We start from the raw sequence: 22,824 nt of genomic DNA on the forward strand, positions 1-22,824 counted from the left end.
ACAACCGGGAAGAACTATTGAATATCAGAGAGACGTCAACTTACCAGCACTACGATCAGGAATACGACTTTCCCAAAGTGGATCCTTTGTCTGCACCTCCCAGGGCAGACAAAGTGATTCCAGAGGCCGACCCAAACTGATTCCAGAGGCCGACCCAAAACGACACCACCGGAGAAGAGGGTGCCGGAGCGGTCTTCTAATGAGGCTTTGGATGCGCGCACAACACCCACCGCTCCTGAGTATATTACTCGCTAATGTCCAGTCCCTAGTTAACAAAGTTGATGAAATCTGGGCAAGAGTTGCTTTCCAAAGAGATATCTGGGATTGTAACATACTCTGTTTCACGGAGACATGGCTAGCTGGGGATATGCTGTAGGAGTCCATACAGCCAACGGGATTTTCAGTGCATCGCGCCGACAGGAATAAACATCTCTCCGGTAAGAAGAAGGGCGGGGGTGTATGTTTCATGATTAACGACTCATGGTGTAATTGTAACAACATACAGGAACTCAAGTCCTTTTGTTCACCTGATCGAGAATTCGTCACAATCAAATGCCGAACGTATAATCTCCCAAGAGAACTCTCCTCGGTTATCGTCACAGCCATGTACATCCAAGCGGATACCAAGACGGCCATCAAGGAACTTCACTGGAAACCATGTATCCTGAAACTGCATTTATTGTAGCTGGGGATTTTAATAAAGCTAATTTGAGAACAAGGCTACCTAAATTCTATCAGCATATCGATTGCTGTACATGAGCGATTAACACGCTCGACCATTAATACCCTAACTTCCGCGATGCATACAAGGCCCTCCCCCGCCCTCCTTTTCTTTGCAAATCTGACCATGACTCCATCTTGTTGCTCCCCTCCTATAGGTATAAACTAAAACAGGAAGCGCCCGTGCTTAGGTCTATCCAACGCTGGTCAGACCAATTGGATGCCACGCTTCAAGATTGCTTCGATTACGTGGACTGGGATGTGTTCCGTGTAGCCTCAAATAATAACATTGGCGTATACTCTGACTAGGTGAGCGAGTTTATAAGGAAGTGTATCGAAGATGTTGTACCCACTGTGACTATTAGAACCTTCCCTAACCAGAAACTGTGGATTGATGGCAGCATTCGCACAAAGCTGAAAGTGCATACCACCGCATTTAATCATGGCAAGGCGACTGGAAATATGATCGAATACAAACAGTGTAGTTATTCCCTCCATAAGGCTATCAAACGAGCAAAGTGTCAGTGTAGAGACAAAGTGGAGTCGCAATTCAACGGATCAAACACGAGACGTATGTGGCAGGGGTCTACAGACAATCACGGACTACAAAAAGAAAACCAGCCCTGTCGCGGACATCGACGTCTTGCTTTCAGACAAATTCTTTGCGCGCTTTGAGGACAATACAGTGCCACCAACGCAGCCTGCTACCAAAGACTATGGGCTCTCCTTCTCCGTGGCCGACGTGAGTAAAACATTTAAATGTGTTAACCCTCGCAAGGCTGCTGGCCCAGACGCCATCCCCAGCTGCGTCCTCAGAGCAGGCGCAGACCAGCTGGCTGGAGTGTTTACGGACATATTCAATCAATCCCTATCCCTGTCTGCTGTCACCACAAACTTCAAGATGGCCACCATTGTTCCTGTTCCCAAGAAAGCTAAGGTAACTGAAGTAAATTACTATCGCCACGTAGCACTCACTTCTGTCATCATGAAGTGCTTTGAGAGACTAGTTAAGGACCATATCACCTCCACCCTACCTGTCACCCTAGACCGACTTCAATTTGCTTACCGCCCCAATAGGTCCACAGACGATGCAAACGCCATCACACTGCACACTGCCCTATCCCATCTGGACAAGAGGAATACCAATGTAAGAATTCTGTTCATTGACTATAGCTCAAAATTCAACACCATAGTACCCTCCAAACTTATTATTAAGCTTGAGACCCTGGGTCTCGACCCTGCCCTGTGCAAATGGGTCCTGAACTTCCTGACGGGCCGCCCCCAGGTGGTGAAGGTAGGAAACAACATCTACACTCCGCTGATCCTCAACACTGGGGCCCCACATGGGTGCATTCTCCGCCCCCTCCTGTACCCCCTGTTCACCCACGACTGTGTGGCCATGCACGCCACAAACTCAATCATGAAGTTTGCAGATGACACAACAGTGGTAGGCTTGATTACCAACAACGACGAGACAGCCTATAGGGAGAAGGTGAGGGCCCTCGGAGTGTGGTGTCAGGAGATTAACCTCTCACTCAATGTCAGCAAAACAAAATATATGACCGTGGACTTCAGGAAACAGCAGAGGGAGCACCCCCCTATCCACATCGACGGGACAGCAGTGGAGAAGGTGGAAAGTTTTAAGTTCCTCGGTGTTCATATCATCGACAAATTGAAATGGTCCATGCACATAGACTATGTGGTGAAGGTCTTCAACCTCAGGAGGCTCACCAAAAACCCTCATTAACTTTTACAGGTGCACAATTGAGAGCATCCTGTCGGGCTGTATCACCGCCTGATACAGCAACTGCACCCCCCACAACCGCAAGGCTCTCCAGAGGGTGGTGCGGTTTGCACAACTCATCACCGGGGGCAAACTACCTGCCTTCCATGACACCGACAGCACCCGATGTCACAGGAAGGCCAAAAAGATCAAGGACAACAACCACCCAAGCCACTGCCTGTTCACCCTGCTTCCATCCAGAAGACGAGGTCAGTACAGGTGATCAAAGCTGGGACAGAGAGATTGAAAAACAGCTTCTATCTCAAGGCTATCAAGCTGTTAAACAGCCACCACTAGCATAGAGAGGCGGCTGCCTACCTACAGACTTGACATCATTGGCCACTTTAATAAATGGAACACTAGTCACTTTAACAATGCCACTTGAAGAATGTTTACATATCTCGCATTACTCATCTCATATGTATATAATGTATACTGAATCCTTCACTATCTATTCTTTACTATCTATTGCATCTTAGCTGCTCTGTCACTGCTCATCCATATATTTTATACTTATATATTCTTATCCCATTCCTTTACTAGATTGTGTGTATTAGGTTTTGTTGTGGAATTTGTTAGATATTACGTTTTGTTGTGGAATTGTTAGATATTACCTGTTAGATACCGCTGCACTGTCAGATCTAGAAGCATATGCATCTTGATACACTCGCAATAACATCTGCTAACCATGTGTATGTGACCAATAACATTTGATTTGACTAGCACAGGAAGGTGGCGCAGCGGTCCTTCGTGGGAAAATTTGTCATGAAAATTTGTCATCAAAGTCTGGAATTCTCTGGATTTATGGTGCTTTCAAGACAACTGGGAACTCGGGGGAAAAAAAGTTGAATCATGATGACAGTGATCTTCAGGTCGTAGCTCTAGAAGAGGCCAGAGTTCCCGATTTACAATTCCGAGTTGGTTGAAAGTTCAAAACGTATTTTCCCAGTTGTAGCTCGTTTTTCCAGAGTTCACAGTTGTCTTGAACTCATTGAAGTCAGATTTTGCAGTTCCGAATTAACAGTTGTTTTGAGCGCGGCACCAATCATGCTTCATTGACGGCATGGCCAATGTTGAATATTTATAATTTTAAACTAGGAAAAGAGACCCTTAAACCGATGAGCACTGATGCTTTTTATCTATAATTTCTCTTCATTATTTAACATATGACAAGGATTAAAAAGGATTTGCCAGTAGATTGTCGACTTGATTAATGATGAAGACTGCTAGCTAAGATTTTGAAAGTATGATGTTAACATGATCAGTCCAATCGATGCTACTGTAGATATAACGTGGTTTCACATCATTTTAACTGTGACCAATGACCTTGAGCCTTCTTGGATGGAAACTTCGAATGTAACTCTATGACAGCACCCAAAGGGCTAGAATTGTAGAGCTCTACCCTTAGACTTGGCGATGACGTAGTGTCCCCATGAGTGGCAGAACACTGAGCCAATCACGGCGCAACGCTCCGTATTTCCTGCTGGCTTGCGCCACCACCACAAAGTACTGAGCTAGGCTGAAACACCTGCATTTTGGAGCTGCCTTACTCAAGAAAGCAAAAAAGAGACCATGTTTGTATGCGGCTTTATTAACTCAATTATATATATATTTTTTCTATCGTTTGCAAACTGATATGTGACACGTATAAATGCCAAAATAACATGCAAAACAGGTAAGCCCAAAAAATGCTACAAATGTGGGGGGGCTCAAAACAGCCCTGAATGATGGGTCCGAACAGGTGTCAACTAAAATATATTTTTCATATCTGCAGTAATCGTCATGTTTTGGGATCCTTGCAGGAAAGCAAATAAATTCCCTGTGCTGGGCTTCTGAGGTCTCGCTATCAGTCAGTGATCTTTAATAATGAAACACTAGTCACTTTAACAATGTTTACATATTTTGAATTACTCATCTCATATGTATATACTGTATTCTATCCTATTCTACTGTATCTTAGTATATGCCGTTCTGACATTGCTCACCCAAATATTTATATATTCTTAATTCTCTTACTTTACTTTAGATTTGTGTGTATTGTTGTGAAATTGTTAGATATTACTGTTAGATATTACAGCACTGTTTGCACTAGAAACACAAGCATTTCACTACCCCCGGCAATAACATCTGCTAAACACGTGTATGTGACAAATAACATTTGATTTGATTTGATCAGAGGGTCAACTTCTTTAATATTCCGCTCTCCTCTCAGATTGTTGTGGACAAGTTGTGTAACCTGCAGTTTCAAACGGCATTAGTCTGTGTGTGTGTGTGTGTGTGTGTGTGTGTGTGTGTGTGTCTGTCTGTGTGTGTGTCCATATGTGTGAGTGTGTGTTTCTCTGACCTAGTTTTAGTTCTGTGTGCTGTGCTCTAATACATGCCCACTGCTCTCTGTCCCTGGCTGGGCCCTAACATATTTCCAGCCTTTCTGTGTAGACTAGTATTATGTATGCAGGCGCATTTCCTCCAGGCTCCTCCTCTCATCCATCCAACTCCTCTTTCCTCTCCACAGGTCATTTATAAGAAGTTCCACACCCCCTGTCCCTTTTTGGACTTTACCTTTAACAGCACAGCCAGTGTGACTGCTGTTACCAATGACACTGGTTACAACCCAGCCTGCATTCCGAAAATGGTCAACCTCAACTCACAGGTATACTCTCCTGTATAGTCAGCTCCATCAGTCAATCCATTCCAGCCCTGTTATTCAAGTAAAAATGTAGCATGTTGCTAATGACAATGGGAAAAATCTATAATTTACACTAACCTGTTTGCGCTATGAACAATCCCACTGTGTCCACTGAATTCCCACTGCATTCATCAGACCCTTGTGCTCTAGAAAGAGTAATGCAGGTCTGAATAGGATGCAATAGGATTATCCATCATGTGAACGTTAGGGGTCAGCCTCTCAGTGCTCTCTCTTTCTCTCTCTCTCTCTCTCTCTCTCTCTCTCGCTCTCTCGCTCCCTCTCGCTCTCTCGCTCCCTCTCGCTCTCTCGCTCTCTCGCTCTCTCGCTCTCTCGCTCTCTCGCTCTCTCGCTCTCTCGCTCTCTCGCTCTCTCTCTTTCTCTCTCTCTCGCTCGCTCGCTCGCTCGCTCTCTCTCTTTCTCTCTCGCTCGCTCGCTCTCTCTCTCTTTCTCTCTCTCTCTCTCTCTCGCACCTGCTGTCTCGACCTCTGAATGCTCGGCTATGAAAATCCAGCTGACATGTACTCCTGAGATGCTGACGTGTTGCACTCCCAATAACCACTCGGATTATTATTTGGTCCTGCTGGTCATCTATGAAAGTTTGAGCATCTTGAAGAACGATCTGGCCTTAATGGCCATGTACTCTTATAATCTCCACTGGGCACAGCCAGAAGAGGACTGGCCACCCCTCAGAGCCTGGTTCCTCTCTAGGTTTCTTCCTGGGTTTCTGCCTTTCAAGGGGTTTTTTCTTGGCCACCGTGCTTCTGGTTTTCTGTATCAGCACTTTGTGACATCTACTGATGTCAAAATTGATTTATAAATACATTTGATTGATTTATTGTCTGTGTTACCAGACTGAAATGCCAGCTCCCGTCTGACTAGAGAGTAGAACCACTCAGGGACACGTCATTCTCTGGGGCTGTATCAGACCCAGTAACAGTTTTCTCTCTTTGGGACAACTCTTGGTTAGGGTTATCAGACACATAACAGTCCACTCTCTGTGGGCCAACTCTGGGTTAGGGTTATCAGACACAGTAACAGTCCTCTCTCTCTGGGTTAGGGTTATCAGACACAGTAACGGTCCTCTCTCTCTGGGTTAGGGTTATCAGACACAGTAACGGTCCTCTCTCTCTGGGTTTGCGTTATCAGACACAGTAACGGTCCTCTCTCTCTGGGTTAGGGTTATCAGACACAGTAACGGTCCTCTCTCTCTGGGTTAGGGATATCAGACACAGTAACGGTCCTCTCTCTCTGGGTTAGCGTTATCAGACACAGTAACGGTCCTCTCTCTCTGGGTTAGCGTTATCAGACACAGTAACGGTCTTCTCTCTCTGGGTTAGCGTTATCAGACACAGTAACGGTCCTCTCTCTCTGGGTTAGAGTTATCAGACACAGTAACGGTCCTCTCTCTCTGGGTTAGGGTTATCAGACACAGTAACGGTCCTCTCTCTCTGGGTTAGCGTTATCAGACACAGTAACGGTCCTCTCTCTCTGGGTTAGGGTTATCAGACACAGTAACGGTCCTCTCTCTCTGGGTTAGGGTTATCAGACACAGTAACGGTCCTCTCTCTCTGGGTTAGGGTTATCAGACACAGTAACGGTCCTCTCTCTCTGGGTTAGGGTTATCAGACACAGTAACAGTCCTCTGTCTGTGGGCCAACTCTGGGTTAGGGTTATCAGACACAGTAACAGTCCTCTGTCTGTGGGCCAACTCTGGGTTAGGGTTATCAGACACATAACAGTCCACTCTCTGTGGGCCAACTTTGGGTTAGGGTTATCAGACACAGTAACAGTCCTCTCTCTGTGGGTTAGGGTTATCAGACACAGTAACAGTCCTCTGTCTGTGGGCCAACTCTGGGTTAGGGTTATCAGACACAGTAACAGTCCTCTCTCTCTGGGTTAGGGTTATCAGACACAGTAACAGTCCTCTCTCTCTGGGTTAGGGTTATCAGACCCAGTAACAGTTTTCTCTCTTTGGGCCAACTCTTGGTTAGGGTTATCAGACACATAACAGTCCACTCTCTGTGAGACAACTTTGGGTTAGGGTTATCAGACACAGTAACGGTCCTCTCTCTCTGGGTTAGGGTTATCAGACCCAGTAACGGTCCTCTCTCTCTGGGTTAGGGTTATCAGACACAGTAACGGTCCTCTCTCTCTGGGTTAGGGTTATCAGACACAGTAACGGTCCTCTCTCTCTGGGTTAGGGTTATCAGACACAGTAACGGTCCTCTCTCTCTGGGTTAGGGTTATCAGACACAGTAACGGTCCTCTCTCTCTGGGTTAGGGTTATCAGACACAGTAACGGTCCTCTCTCTCTGGGTTAGGGTTATCAGACACAGTAACGGTCCTCTCTCTCTGGGTTAGGGTTATCAGACACAGTAACAGTCCTCTCTCTCTGGGTAAGGGTTATCAGACACAGTAACAGTCCTCTGTCTGTGGGCCAACTCTGGGTTAGGGTTATCAGACACATAACAGTCCACTCTCTGTGGGCCAACTTTGGGTTAGGGTTATCAGACACAGTAACAGTCCTCTGTCTGTGGGCCAACTCTGGGTTAGGGTTATCAGACACATAACAGTCCACTCTCTGTGGGCCAACTTTGGGTTAGGGTTATCAGACACAGTAACAGTCCTCTGTCTGTGGGCCAACTCTGGGTTAGGGTTATCAGACACATAACAGTCCTCTCTCTCTGGGTTAGGGTTATCAGACACAGTAACAGTCCTCTCTCTGTGGGTTAACTCTGGGTTAGGGTTATCAGACACAGTAACAGTCCTCTCTCTGTGGGTTAGGGTTATCAGACACAGTAACAGTCCTCTCTCTGTGGGTTAGGGTTATCAGACACAGTAACAGTCCTCTCTCTGTGGGTTAGGGTTATCAGACACAGTAACAGTCCTCTCTCTGTGGGTTAACTCTGGGTTAGGGTTATCAGACACAGTAACAGTCCTCTGTCTGTGGGTTAACTCTAGGGAAATGGCCCTGAAGGGAAAGGCCTGGCATTTCTGGGACTCATGTTGTCTGACTATGGCTACGCCTAGTCTACTCTAGGGCTATTGAAGTGGTTAAATACATAAATTGCCATTATATATGATATACATATTATGCAGTACTAATAGTAACAGTATAGTTGTAGTCTTTTGTAGTCAGTCATACACTGAAGAATTAGCGGTAGAATATTGACTAGTATATATATATAATCCTATTGTTATACATATATAATCCTGTTATTAGCATCCCTTAAAGATGTGTGAGATTTCCTTAGTCACCCAGGCTAGTTAGACCAATCCCTCCTGCTGATCAGCTTACAGCCCAGGCATCGGTAAGCCGGCTAAAGCTGGTCAGTAGCCAGGTCCAAGTTAATCACAGGGAAACAATTAGCTCTGTGTGATGTGTGCGTGAAGGCCTTAATGGCTAGTAAAACGATGGGTTGGTGGTAAGATGGCTGAGGCTGGTGCAGCCTTATCCATGGTGACTGTGTGGGTGGCCAGTAATGGGTGGCCAGTAATAAACTGGTCCTGAACATCTAAAACTAAGAGCATCGTATTTGGTACAAATTATTTCTTAAGTTCTAGACCTCAGCTGAATCTGGTAATGAATGGTGTGGCTGTTGAACAAGTTGAGGAGACTAAATTACTTGGTGTTATCTTAGATTGTAAACCGTCACGGTCAAAACATTTAGATTCAATGGTTGTAAAGATGGGGAGATGTCTGTCTGTAATAAAGAGACACTCTGTTTTTTTGACACCACACTCCAAAAAGCAAGTTCGCAGGCTCTAGTTTTGTCTAATCTTGATTATTGTCCAGTCGTGTGGTCCAGTGCTGCAAGGAAAGACGTAGTTTAGCTGTAGCTAGCCCAGAACAGAGGGGCATGTCTTGCTCTTCATTGTAATCAGAGGGCTGATATAAATACTATGCATGCCAGTCTCTCTTGGCTAAGAGTTGAGGAGAGACTGACTGCATCACTTCTTCTTTTTATAAGAAACATTAATGTGTTGAAAATTCTAAATTGTTTGCATAGTCAACTTACACACAGCTCTGACACACACACTTATCCCACCAGACATGCCACCAGTGGTCTTTTCACAGTCCCCAAATCCAGAACAAATTCAATAAAGTGTACAGTATTAGCAACACCTCACGGCACAACGTCTCTCCCCTATTTGACCTAGATAGTTTGTGTGTATGCATTGATATGTAGGCTACGTGTGCATTTTCAAAAATGTATGTAGTTCTGTCCTTGAGCTGTTTTTGTCTATTAATGTTCTGTATTATGTTTCATGTTTTGTGTGGAACCCAGGAAGAGTAGCTGCTGCTTTTGCAACAGCTATTGGGGATCCTAATAAAATGTCAAAAAATACTTCACAGTGTTCTATTTTTTCCAGACGGCCTACACCATCCCAATCCTGGCATTTGCCTTTGTGTGCCACCCTGAGGTCCTGCCCATCTACACCGAGCTCAAAAAGTAGGTGCCCCACTTGCAACAGGATGCAGCGCTGTAGCTGTTTACTATTGGACCCTGAATTCAGTTCACACTGCAGATAGGAAAATCATTATGTCAGCTATGTGCTTGGCTACTCATATGTCTGTGTCATATAGCACACTGCCTTGCATTCTCAGTAATGTCATGTGTAAATATGCATGGCTAGCCTGGTCATAATCTGGATAATCATCCTGCTGCCTTGTTGAACCCACTATAACATCTGTCTCTTTAGATTCATCTGTCGTGTTCAGCCACAATATTACATTCCTTATGTAACTTCTGAAGCAATCTCAGTCAAAGTACAGTATGATGACAAAAGCTAAAACTGGCCTTTTTTGTTTGTGTCTTTGTGGGTATGTTGGTGTGTGTGTGTGTGTCTGTGTTTATGGTGTGTGTAAGTGTGTGTGACATCACATCATGCAATATTCTCTGATTTCAGCCCCACCAAGCAAAGGATGCAGCATGTGTCCAACATCTCCATTGTAGTCATGTACACCATGTACTTCCTGGCTGCTCTGTTTGGATACCTGACCTTCTATGGTGAGGCACGCTCACCTCCATGTCATTACGATGCTCTTTCTCTCCCGCTCCCCTGTTCTTTCTCTCTCTCTCTCTTTTCACTGCTGCTCATCCTGCTGCTGAATCTCATGCTTTTTCTCAGGCCCATTTTACATGAGTTTCAGGCTAGTTCATTTCGCTAACAGCAAAGCCACTTCTCACGTTTGCCATTCATTTGCATGGACACAGCTCTTTTAGGTTTGAGAGGCTATTATAAAATCAGTTAGTTAGTCTCAGATGGGAAGATGGGTCATGTCATGTGGCTTCAGAAGTGTGGATAGTGGTAGAGAAACATAATGAAGTAACTACTCCTCCTAGTGGCCATTGTTCATGTCAGACCGGTTTGTAATATCCCAGTGACTCTACTCTATGACATTGTTATAAGCACAGTCAGAGCAGTATATTACTGTAGTATACACATATAACTGCCAAAATAATGGAAACACTTCAGTAAATGAGGGATACAAAGTATATTGACAGCAGGCGCTTCCACACAGGTGTGTTTCCTGAGTTAATTAAACAATTAACATCCTTTCATGCTTAGAGTCATGTGTAAAATTCTGGGCAGGCCATTATTTTGGCTAGCATGGCTATGCTGCCATAGTATGACAATGCCCCCATCCAAAGGGCACGAGTGGTCACTGAATGGTTTGATGAGCATTAAAATTATCTCCAGATCTCAATGTTTTCCATCACCATCAACAAAACACCAAATTATGGAATTTCTGGTGGAAGAATGATGTCGCATCCCTCCAATAGAGTTTGTATTTCACCTTTTCATGTGTATATTATTGCTTACTAGGTGTGTCCAATTTGGTAACCACTCCCTCTTCTAATTAGGGCTAATTGGAAAAGCCTTTCAAAAGAGGACATTGTATTCTCCTTTTTCTGTACTCCCTGACGAAGGCCATGCAGCCGAAACTCGTCGGTTTTTAACAACTTTGTTTCTATTGAACATGCCATACTAATAAAGGCTATTTAATTAATTATATAAAGAGTGCCTTGGTCCTCCTTTCTTTTTGATGACCAATTTACACCTTTTACCAAAGAGCACCTTCTATCTACCAAAATATACTATAGTGTACCTTAGTAGCGCTTCCCTTCCTCCTCTTTCTAAGACTTCCAGACACTTGTAGAATCTATGTCAAGGTGCATTGAAGCCGTTCTGGCTCGTGGTGGTCCAGCGCCCTATTAAAACACTTTATGTTGGTGTTTCCTTTATTTTGGCAGTTACCTGTATCTCAGTATAAGGCTCTGAGCAAAATGATGAGCAGCATCTAACGTGTAAGACAGATTTTGTATGCCTTCTAATGGAAAAAACATTGTTGTGAATGATATGTTGCGTATAATTTGTACGACATTTTCTCCTCTTACTGGAGTTGGTGGTTATTGATGCTTCTCTAAGCCCTCCTGTGTGTCTGCCCCCTATAGGTGAGGTGGAGTCAGAGCTGCTGCACACCTACAGCCGTCTGGACCCGTATGACACCCTGATCCTGTGTGTCCGTCTGGCTGTGCTCACTGCTGTTACACTCACCGTCCCCATAGTGCTCTTCCCTGTGAGTAGCCTAGTTACCTCAGCACAAATGGTGTCTGGCTCAATGAAACTGTGTAAGTAAAGATGTGCATTCAGAAAGTATCCAAACCCCTTGTCTTTTTCCACATTTTTTACGTCCCAACCTTATTCTAAAATGGATTGAAAAAATATGTATTTCCTAATTAATCTACACACCCTATAATGACAAAGCAAAAACAGTTTTTTAGAAATTGTTACAAATTTATAAAAAAACAAACATATATATCACATTTACATAAGTATTCAGACCCTTTACTGATTACTTTGTTGAAGCACCTTTGGCAGCGATTACAGCCTTGAGTCTTGTTGGTACAAGCTTGGTACACCTGTATTTGGGAAGTTTTTCCCATTCTTCTCTGCAGATCCTCTCAAGCTCTGTCAGGTTGGATGGGGAGCTTCGCTGCACAGCTATTCTCAGATCTCTCCAGAGATGTTCGATCGGGTTCAAGTCCGGAAGCCACTCCTGCATTGTCTTGGCTGTGTGCTTAGGGTCGTTGTCCTGTTGGAAGGTGAAACTTCGCCCCAGTCTGAGGTCCTGAGCTCTCTGGAGCAGGTTTTCATCAAGGATCGCTTTGTACTTTGCTCCGTTAATCTTTTTCTTGATCATGACTTGTCTCCCAGTCCCCGCCGCTGAAAAAAATCATGTGCCTTTTACCGAGGAGTATCGTCTGTCTGGTCACTCTAAAATAAAGGCCTGATTGGTGGAGTGCTGCAGAGATAGTTGTCCTTCTGGAAGGTTCTCCCATCTCTACAGAGGAAATCTGGAGCTCTGTCAGAGTGACCATCGGGTTCTTGGTCGCCTCCCTGACCAAGGCCCTTCTCCCCCGATTGCTCAGTTTGGCCGGGCGGCCAGTTCTAGGAAGAGTTGTGGTGGTTCCAAACATCTTCAATTCAAGAAGGATGGAGGCCACTGTGTTCTTGGGGACTTTCAATTCTGCAGAAATGTTTTGGTACCCTTCCCCAGATCTGTGCCTCGACACAATCCTTTCTCGGAGCTCTACGGACAATTCCGTTGACCTCATGGCTTGGATTTTGCTCTGAAGTGCACTATCAACTGTCGGACCTCATATAGACAGGTGTGTGCCTTTCCTGATCATTTCCAACCAATTGAATTTACCACAGGTGGAAGCCAATCAAGTTGTAGAAACATCTCAAGGATGATCATTGGAAACAGGATGCAATTGAGCTCAATTTCGAGTCTCGTAGGTCTGAATACTTATGTAAATAAGGTATTTCTGTTTTTATTTGTAACATATTTGCTAAAATTTCTAAAAACCTGTTTTCACGTTGTCATTATGGGATACTGTGTGTACTTTGATGAGGAAACAAATTAATTTAATCCATTTTAGAATAAGGCTGTAACTTAACAAAATGTGGAAAAAGGGAAGGGGTCTGGATACCTTCCGAATGCACTGTATATTATGTTTACTTAAAATGTATGCACTGGCTGTCACTTTTGATTAACGCATCTGTTAAAAGAGCATATCATTACATTAAAGCAGTGGCTTTCTGCTTCTCTTTGATGAAAGGGTGTGTCTGTGAATAAGAATAGTGTTGTGACTGTGCTTTTCTCCTCATGTACTCGTCAGGTAAGGAGAGCCATCCAGCAGTTGTTTTTCCCCAACAAGACATTCTACTGGCCCCGCCACATTGCCATCGCTGTCACCCTGCTCACTCTCATCAACATGCTGGTCATCTTTGCGCCTAACATCCTGGGCATCTTCGGCATCATTGGTAGGAATTTTTAAAATGCACATCTCTAGGAACTATTCCTTTCGACGCAAGGCTACCTGAAATTGGACTTCATTGGATAGAAAAGGGCACAACTGCCTATGAGCGAAAGCTTAGGAATGAAGATGATTTGTAAAATATTGAAACGTTTGGTACTTGATTTGTGATTTATCGAGGTAGGACATTGATTTATATAGTATACAGTAGAATGCCTCAGAGAGCTCAGTGCAGCAGGGTCCGGTGGGTTTAATGGAATGATCCCGGAGCCCCCATTATTATGCCAAAATGTAAAACAATTAGTAACTTTACTTCAGGAATATACTTTTAATTCTGACTTTTTTAGAATGAAGCAGTCTAATCTTCTGAACTGTCATCATGACTTTACTAAGAGGAAATGTAATTGTACAGACAGACAGAGATCTAGTTGCCCTCAGCTACTCTACAGTTAACCAAGTGCCCTCACAGTTTATTTACCTTAATTTAACTAGGCAAGCTAGTTATTTTCAATGATATGCTATGAACAGTGGGTTAACTGCCTTGTTCAGGGGCAGAACGACAGATTTTTACCTCATCAGCTTGGGGATTTGATCTTGCAACCTTTCAGTTGCTAGTCCAACACTCTAACCACCAGGCTACCTGCCACCCCACAGTTTAATGATCATAGCGTCTTTAATTTCTCGCTAGACCTTTTGATCCCCTATGCATTAAATCCTCAATGACGGATTTGGAGACATTTTAGGGGAAAGCTCTTAAATCACCTCAGGAATGCATACTATAAACCTTAATCAAAGTCTTGTGATCGTTATGCAACTGAAATGTTCAATCCTTTCCTCAAGGATTATAATACCTTAGTTTTAGCATTTTATTGTCTCCACTCTGAGTAGTTTCATTCATATTTTTGAGTGAACAGTAATAGTAGTATGTTTAACACTATGTTTAAGACTTTCCATGCCAATAAAGCCTTTTGAATTGTATTTATTTAATTTCTGCTGGTGTCATTCTGACAGTCAGGGAGACAAATGACACTTTTTGGGGACTTTCGTGACATCGCTAGGCTACCTCCTCACTGATAAATTGCGCTCTTGTTATTCTACAGTTCTGTGAAGCTCATTGTTTGACACGATGGCTAAAGAGTGTCTTTGTCTTCTCCTCGCTCAGGTGCCACATCTGCCCCTTGCCTCATCTTCATCTTCCCTGCTGTTTTCTACATCCGCATCGTACCCGAAGAGGAGGAGCCCATGCGCTCCACCCCAAAAATCCTGGTGAGCGATGTCCCCTAGCGCCAAAGACAACTGTCATGCCTTACTGGAACTCATTACTGTTAACTATTGGTTTTTGAAGATAATGTATTTTTTACACATATTTTATTTAACTAGGCAAGTCAGTTAAGAACAAATACTTATTTACAATGACTGCCTACCCCAGCCAAACCCTAACGATGCTGGGCCAATTGTGTGCCGCCCTATGGGACTCCCAATCACGGCCGGTTGTGATACAGCCTGGAATCGAACCAGGGTCTGTAGTGATGCCTTTAGCACTGAGATGCAGTGCCTCAGACTGCTGCGTCACTCGGGAGCCCACATGTATCTTTCCGGTTTGTTTAGTATGGGCATGTAAACAATTAAGCATAAGTGCACATAATAGAATATAACATAATAGAATATAACATAATAGAATATAACATACTAGAATATAACATACTAGAATATAACACAATAGAATATAACACAATAGAATTAGAATATAACACAATATAACACAATAGAATAATAGAATATAACACAATAGATTATAACATACTAGAATATAACATAATAGAATATAACATAATAGAACATAATAGAATATAACATAATAGGAATTTGACTGTGAGCTTTCAATTAGATTAGAATAACTACAGAGAGTGTGCCTGGAGATTATCTGCTGAAACAATGTTTGAATTGCTAAATATAGACGATGCAAATTCATTTTATTCACTCATCCATTCACAATCCTTTCGATATATTTGCTGAGTGAGTAATGCAGTTTTAATGTCATGCCACTCTAATATCATAATTACAATTCAGAAATGTATACACAAGCCCTAGACTACAATAATAATGATTTAATAGCTTTGAGTGCATTAAGGCTGAAACTCAGTGACAGAGTCATCAATTGTGTGCATTACCTCTTTCACATCCTTCCTCACTCTCTCTCTCTCCCTCTTTCTCACTCTCTCTCATCTACCTCTCTCTCGCAGGCTGCCTGCTTCGCTGGAATAGGCTTCCTGTTTATGATAATGAGCCTGAGCTTTATCCTCATTGATTGGACGTCGGGGAGTAGCAAAGCCAGCAGCGGTCACTAGACTGCTTCTACCGTCTTCAGTTTTTATATTGTAAATCTAGACCTGTACGGTATTTTCTCTGTGTTTTCATGGATCATATTTTGTAGAGGATGTACTATCTCTTCCTCCAGAAAGAGTGGGCTAGAGAGTCTAGAGATGGGGAGTTCAGTCTTCTGGAGGTTTCTGCTCCCCTCTGGAAGAAGATAGTGCATTCGAAACAAATGTAATGTCAAGCTGGCTCGCTGAATCTGCCACCACCTCCTATTCCAGCGCTGCCTCCAGACCAGACCAGACCCATAACCCATGACCCTATAAACTTGTACTCTGTGAATCACAGCAGGAATCTAACTGCCACACTTTAGTCTAGACAACCACGTAGCTTTCTTCAACAGTAGGGGAGAAGAAGGCACAACAGATCGTTGGGGGCTGGACAGTTATTTTATATTTGTAGCCAAAGTCTACTGTATTAAGTTATTCATGAAATTAGGTAATGGCAAGATTCTGTGCAATAACTGAGGAAATGTGGCATTAAAAGCTATTGGACAGTGGCATCATCCAGTGACCCGTGCTGCTGTTGTCACCCTGGTGGCGAGGTGTCATCCACTAGACGCTCGGCTTCAGTCCTCACAGATATCAGAGGATGGAACCATACAACTGATATGCAACTGTACAGTGTATACAGTGTGTATAGAGCAGGTTGACTCTACCATTACAATACAGTATGATATATATACAGAGAGATTTATTTTTTTATCATTTTTATTTGATAAAGCGTATAATATGGACCTTTTGAGTCTCTCCTCAGCAACAGTATCATATCACATTGGTGTGTCTCTTTGATACGTGCACTCAACCATATCAGAATAGCTTTTTCATGGTTCGAGGAGCAGCTTTGATGTCTAAAATTGAAGGAATGCTTGGCTATACTCTCAGTATGAGGGTCTATTTTAGAGATGGAGGTTATCGTTAACTTGGTCCTGGATCGGTGGGGGTGTATATCTCTGCATTGTCGTGTTTTGATCATTTGAGCACTCACTAGGACCAGTGTCCTTAGTGGCAGAGGATGCTCTCTACCTGGGTATGTTGTTGTGTTGTTTCTGAACATTTACTGAACGTAATCAGAGATAACCCAAAAATATAAAGAAAACTCACGGTGTCAATTCATTACGTGGAGAATCAAGGATGATGTGTGTAAATATGGTTATTTCCAGGACAAGCTTGTTTTTTTCCCTAACTAAAGTTCAGTCTAGTGACATGGTGCCATGATAAGCACACAATGTGGTATCAATGCCTCTCTAACATCCCTGCAAAGTAGGTGGTTAGTTATAGCACTTTCAGCTGATATGTACAACTTCTTCCTGTAGCCATTAATCAATTGATATGCAAACAATTTATTTGTAAGATACTCATACGTTTTATAGATATGATTTTAAGGGACAACCCTTTATAATACAAATTACAATCTCTGAAAAATCTAAGTCTAAATCCTAAGTAAATTGTATAATCCTATGTATGTTACTTTACAAAACAATATGTATTTAAGGTCTAACATGGTACAAAGACGTTTCCTCCAACTACTTGAAGCTCTTTCTCTCCTGTTCTGTGTCTGCATAGTGTTTAGCAGCCCTGCAGTGATTTAAGTGTGAACATGGTGTGTACATGGTGTGTGAACATGGTGTGTACATGGTGTGTGATCATGCTATGTGTCTGTTCGTCTGCTCCAGTATGGAGCGAACACAATTATGTACAGTGGATGTACTGTAAGGATTGTTAGTGTGTCTGTTGTTGAAATGAAACATGGCTCTACTGTATTTTAATTGTGGTACTTACTTATATACTATTGTATTGTGAAACGATCAATGGATACATGAACCATAAGTGTAATGTGTAAATCCTAGGCTTATGAATCCCATTGACTCTTACCAAATTAGTCAAATAAGATTTAAAAGCCTGACTATGAACCTTTCATAATCTCAGACTACTCTGTTGTCAGGTATGAGTGGAATAGTATTTCTGGTCAGTTTCTAAACATCCCTGTAGCTGCTTTTGGGGACTGCCTGCCAACTCTTGCAGGTGTTGAGCAGGTTTGATACAGTAGTCAGGTGGAATGTCCCCTGTCTCTCTCTGTTGTTTTCCTTGTGATGAAGTTACAGATTCCACACTACAGTGAGTGCTGTAATTTTGTATATGAGTATTGTATCATTGTTAAGTCAAACTTGGTTGTAAAGCAATTTTGTATATGAGTATTGTATCATTGTTATGTCAAACTTGGTTGTAAAGCGCAACAAACTCCTCTCTCAATCAATCATTAATACATGTTTCCTTAGAGAATAACCAGTCTGCATGAGCCAGTATACAGTACATCAGGATCAGCCAGCTCTGCTCTCTCTATTACTCATTTATTTAATAGCTTAATGGATGAATTTGTTTCTATTTAAATAAAGATCCATGTTTAAAGTCATATTTTAACAACATGTTTGTGTTATTCTGATTTCATATACAACTGGTATATTATTATATGATGGATCAGCCCTTACACATACCATGTGTACCACCAGGGGGAGACATTCTGAAAGTGGCTGAGATGATTTCTGACTGTCTGATAACGCTCCTTATACAGTTCTCTCATTTCTTTGTGTGATTTAATGAAATTGGTATAGTTCATGAAATATCGACTTCAACCAGCATTTCTAAATAATGTATATAAATGTAAACCCTTTATATTCAATATGCATATCTAGTTTGTATAATGTAAAAAGCAAGAACTGTAGTTTTAGTCTGATAATTAAAAAGAGAAATGTAATAATTTTTAAAGTGCTTTTAAACAATTTTGCCCTTCATTTTATGTCTTTATTTTTATTGTATGTCAATATATTTTAATACATTGCTGGCATTTATTGTACTGTAAACAATGTTGCAATAAAAACAATAAAATAACATTATTTTTTGATTTTTCATCATGATTTTGGAACTTCTAAATCTGTCCTAGTGCACCAAATCTGTCCCTCACTATGGCACTATGTACAATAAAAGGTATAATACACATATTGCTTCATACTGTGCATGCCAATCATTTCCTAGTTGTTGTTCATCAAACAGACACACACATTCTATCCCATCACCTCTATTTTAAGCAGTGCAATTTACCACTCTCAGGCTGATTGCTAACCCTAATGACTCTGGGCCAATTGTGAGCCACCCAATTGTGATTGGACTGCCAATCACGGCCGGTTGTGATACAGCCTGGAATCGAGCCAGGGTCTGTAGTGACGCCTCTAGCACTGAGATGCAGTGCCTTAGACCGCTGTGCCACTCGGGAGCCCCATTCAGATTACGTTTTCAAATTCAGTTCTCTGGTACTTTGCCAGCCAGGAAAGGTAGAGGAGAACAGATAGAATGAAAGGCTCTCTGTGGTAAAAATAAGCTTCTGGCGGTTTCTGAAGCCAATGTAGCATGTTGAACGCTACATAGCGTTTGAACCGTTTTGGCTATAAGCTATTCCTGAATGTATAGACTCTCTGGAACATGGACGTGCCTTCTCTCCCCTTCAAAGGCTGCGCAGGACATGTTAAAAGGGAGTGTCACAAAAAGCGCAATTTGGCCCCCATAAGAAAATAGTTGAATAGCCCTGTCATCACTCCCTATTTAATCTTGCTCTTGTGACTGACTGGGTTCGAACCAGGTCTCCTGCATGTCACAGCACCAATATAACTACCTGGGTTCGAAATCAGGCCTACTGCACAACAGTAACAGTTTGTGTGGCAAACAAAGCAGACAGATTTGTGCACCCCATTTAATAAAAGTGCAACAGAGGTAGTTTGGTGATCCATGCACTCGAGTTCCAGAGAGTCTAAGAATACAGCCAAATTCATAGAAAGAAAATAAATAAAACATGCCACATTGGCTTCAGAAATCAAATCAATAATTCGGGTTATGGCAGGATGAAGTTGGTGAAGAGCAGCCTCAAATATCAGCCTCAAGTATATATTTAGCGTACACATGAATCGCGGCAAAAAACATGTTTTGTGTAATGATATAGGCTAATCTTTATAGTTGCTGTCATATCGTAGTTTCAAAGAAAAGAACACTACTTGACTGCCTGTCTGTCTCCTGAACCGCTTAGCCAATGTTTGCTATGATAATGAAAAAATAACATTCAATCACTAATTAGACCGCGTGTCTGTGGGCTTGTTCGACATTGCAGACGACAGTGCAGGCGACTGCCGACTAACTGATCTACAAATCACCTTGCATCATAAATAATGACTTATTAGTATTTGTAGATCAGTCAGTCAGTCATAATTTAGCCATGAAACATCACGGTTGTGATGCTCTTGAACACAGCCTGTGTCTTGCTGTGTTCCACATCTGGGCAGATTAACATTCTAGGCAGCCGAGCGTGTATCTGGACCAGTAAAAAGAGTCTGACAATGGGTACGTTTTTTTGCATTGCCCGGTGCCATAGTTATGCCATATGCTGATATCATGGTGAGAGTAAATAGCTGCATGTAACTCAGCAGCTGAGAAGAACATGAAATCACTAGACTGCCTGTTTATGTTTGCATTACTGACAACTACGTTTGTACCAACATATTGATAGTGTATTTTGTGTAAAACATGTACATAGCTGCATGTAGCCTACTCCCCTCCTGAAAAAAAGAAAAAAGCAGAGCACTCAGCACAGCAGCTACCTAGACAGTGGAGTGGGCACTCAGCACAGCAGCTACCTAGACAGTGGAGTGGGCACTCAGCACAGCAGCTACCTAGACAGTGGAGTGGGCACTCAGCACAGCAGCTACCTAGACAGTGGAGTGGGCACTCAGCTATATAAAAAAAAATCCTGCACATGCGTAGAAATATCCATATTGGGATACAGAAACTCTCTATCAGTAGCCACTCCACATATTCAATATAAGGTACAATCATTACCGCACTTTGAAATGTAGGTGGGGGCAATGTGCTGGCGGGGATTCATTAGCATATGTGGGGGCATGGTCTAAAATATGTTGTATTTCTGCCAACCATTAATGAAAGTGTTGTACCAGTTTAAGTGGTTTTATCATTATGTTGATGAAGGTTGACCAACTCGTTTGTCCACTCCAGTTGTACAATTGTTGTAAAAGCTTGTGACAATCAAGAGCTGCACTGTTAAGAGGTTACTGTGCCTTTTCCAGTAACTTAATAGCAGTTGGTGACAGGAAGTTCCTGGTTATTTTTCAATAAGTTACTGTCAGCTTGCTGCAACTAATTATTGTAAAATTCACAGTAACTTACTGTGGCTGATCTCTGTCACACACACTGACCTGATGGTGTGGCAGAAAGGTCAGTTTGCTGTCAACCAAGAGGTTGAGGCCAAGTCTGGCAAAGAATGCTTAGTAGTTGTCAACTAATATTAAGCTATCTTGTAATCAGAAATGTTCAGTGAAAGTATAGTCAGTTACTGGCAGCTAGTTGCAAGTACAGTAACACACTAGGCACACACTTGTTGAATTAACGTTGTTTCCACGTAATTTCAATGAAATTATGCTAAGCCAACGGGGAATAGACGTTGATTTGATGTCTGTGCCCAGTGGGAAGTTACTAGCACTTCCTGGCTATTAAGTTACTGTGAATTTTACAAGAACTTACTGACAGCTGGATGCCAGTTAGGTTAGATTAGTCTATCATTTTGATGTACAGCCGAAATGATTTTTTGGGCATGTAGGCTATTGTAATACATGTTTGTTTCTGTCAAATAGCGTTGGTTCCTGTCAGATGGCACAAAGACAGTCTAATTTAAACTTCACTTTTTGTTTCTAAAGATTTGCATGGCAGGAAAACCATTCAACAAAAGCATAAGAGAGCTCTGTTGTAAATCAATGAGCCATCATCAGACAGTGATAAATACAGTGCATTCACACCCCTTGACTTTTTCCACATTTTGTTGCTACAGCCTGAATTTAAAATTGATTGCATTTAGATTTTATTGTCATTGGCCTACACACAATAAAAATGAAAAGCTGAAATGCCTTGCCTGGAAGGGCAGCTATTGATAGATGGGAAAGGAAAAATAAGCAGACACTGAATATCCCTTTGAGCATGGTGAAGTTATTAATTACACTTTGGATGGTGTATCAATACACTAACTCAGGTGCCGGAGAGGAAGGAAACCGCTCATAGATTTCACCATGAGGCCAATGGGGATTTTAAAACAGTTACAGAGTTTAATGGTTGTGATTAGGAGAAAACTGAGGATGGATCAACAACAGTGTGGTTACTCCACTATACTAACCTAATTCACTGAGTGAAAAGAAGGAAGTATGTACAGAATACAAATATTCCCAAACATGCATCCTGTTCGCAAAAAGGCACTAAAGTAATACTGCAACAAATGTGGCAAAGAAATTAACTTTTTGTCCTGAATACAAATTGTTATGTTTGGGGCAAATCCAATACAACACATTGCTGAGTACCAGTCTCGATAATTTCAAGCATAGTGGAGGCTGCATGTTATGGGTATGCTTGTAATCGTTAAGGACTGGGGAGTGTTTCAGGTTAAAAAAATACATGGAATGGAGCTAAGCATGGACAAAATCCTAGAGGAAACCCTGGTTCAGTCTACTTTACACCAGACACTGGGCGATTAAGTAACCTTTCAGCAGGACAATAACCTAAAACACAAGGCCAAATCCACACTGGATTTGCTTACTAAGAAGACAGTGAATGTTCCCGAGTGGCCGAGTTACATTTTTGACTTAAATCTACTTGAAAATGTATGGCAAGACCAGAAAATGTTTGTCTAGCAATGATCAACCACCAATTTGATAGAAATTGAAAATTTTTTAAAAGAATAATGGGCAAATGTTGCAACATCATTAGAGACTTAGAAACATACACAGAAATACTCAGAAGTATTGACTCAGGACTGTGAATACTTATGTAAATTATATATTTTGTATTTCATTTTAAATACATTTGCCAACATGTTTTCAATTTGTC

The 22,824-nt window shown here is 42.2% G+C and overlaps 1 protein-coding gene across 3 annotated transcripts in view; it reads left to right on the forward strand.

Moving 5' to 3' along the window:
• LOC129815479 (sodium-coupled neutral amino acid transporter 3-like) overlaps positions 1 to 18,788 on the forward strand; it is a 94,260-nt gene extending 75,472 nt beyond the window's left edge. For all 3 annotated transcript variants that reach the window (XM_055869348.1, XM_055869350.1, XM_055869349.1), the window contains 7 exons: positions 5,016 to 5,153; positions 9,564 to 9,643; positions 10,101 to 10,201; positions 11,651 to 11,775; positions 13,382 to 13,526; positions 14,682 to 14,785; positions 15,763 to 18,788. In XM_055869348.1, coding sequence (XP_055725323.1) covers positions 5,016 to 5,153; positions 9,564 to 9,643; positions 10,101 to 10,201; positions 11,651 to 11,775; positions 13,382 to 13,526; positions 14,682 to 14,785; positions 15,763 to 15,867 — 798 coding nt within the window. In that variant the 3' untranslated portion in view covers positions 15,868 to 18,788. The remainder of the gene's footprint in view (positions 1 to 5,015; positions 5,154 to 9,563; positions 9,644 to 10,100; positions 10,202 to 11,650; positions 11,776 to 13,381; positions 13,527 to 14,681; positions 14,786 to 15,762) is intronic.
• The last annotated feature ends 4,036 nt before the right edge of the window (positions 18,789 to 22,824 follow it).

The sequence above is a fragment of the Salvelinus fontinalis genome, chromosome 18 (genome assembly GCF_029448725.1).
Source record: "Salvelinus fontinalis isolate EN_2023a chromosome 18, ASM2944872v1, whole genome shotgun sequence".
Classification (NCBI taxonomy): domain Eukaryota; kingdom Metazoa; phylum Chordata; class Actinopteri; order Salmoniformes; family Salmonidae; genus Salvelinus; species Salvelinus fontinalis.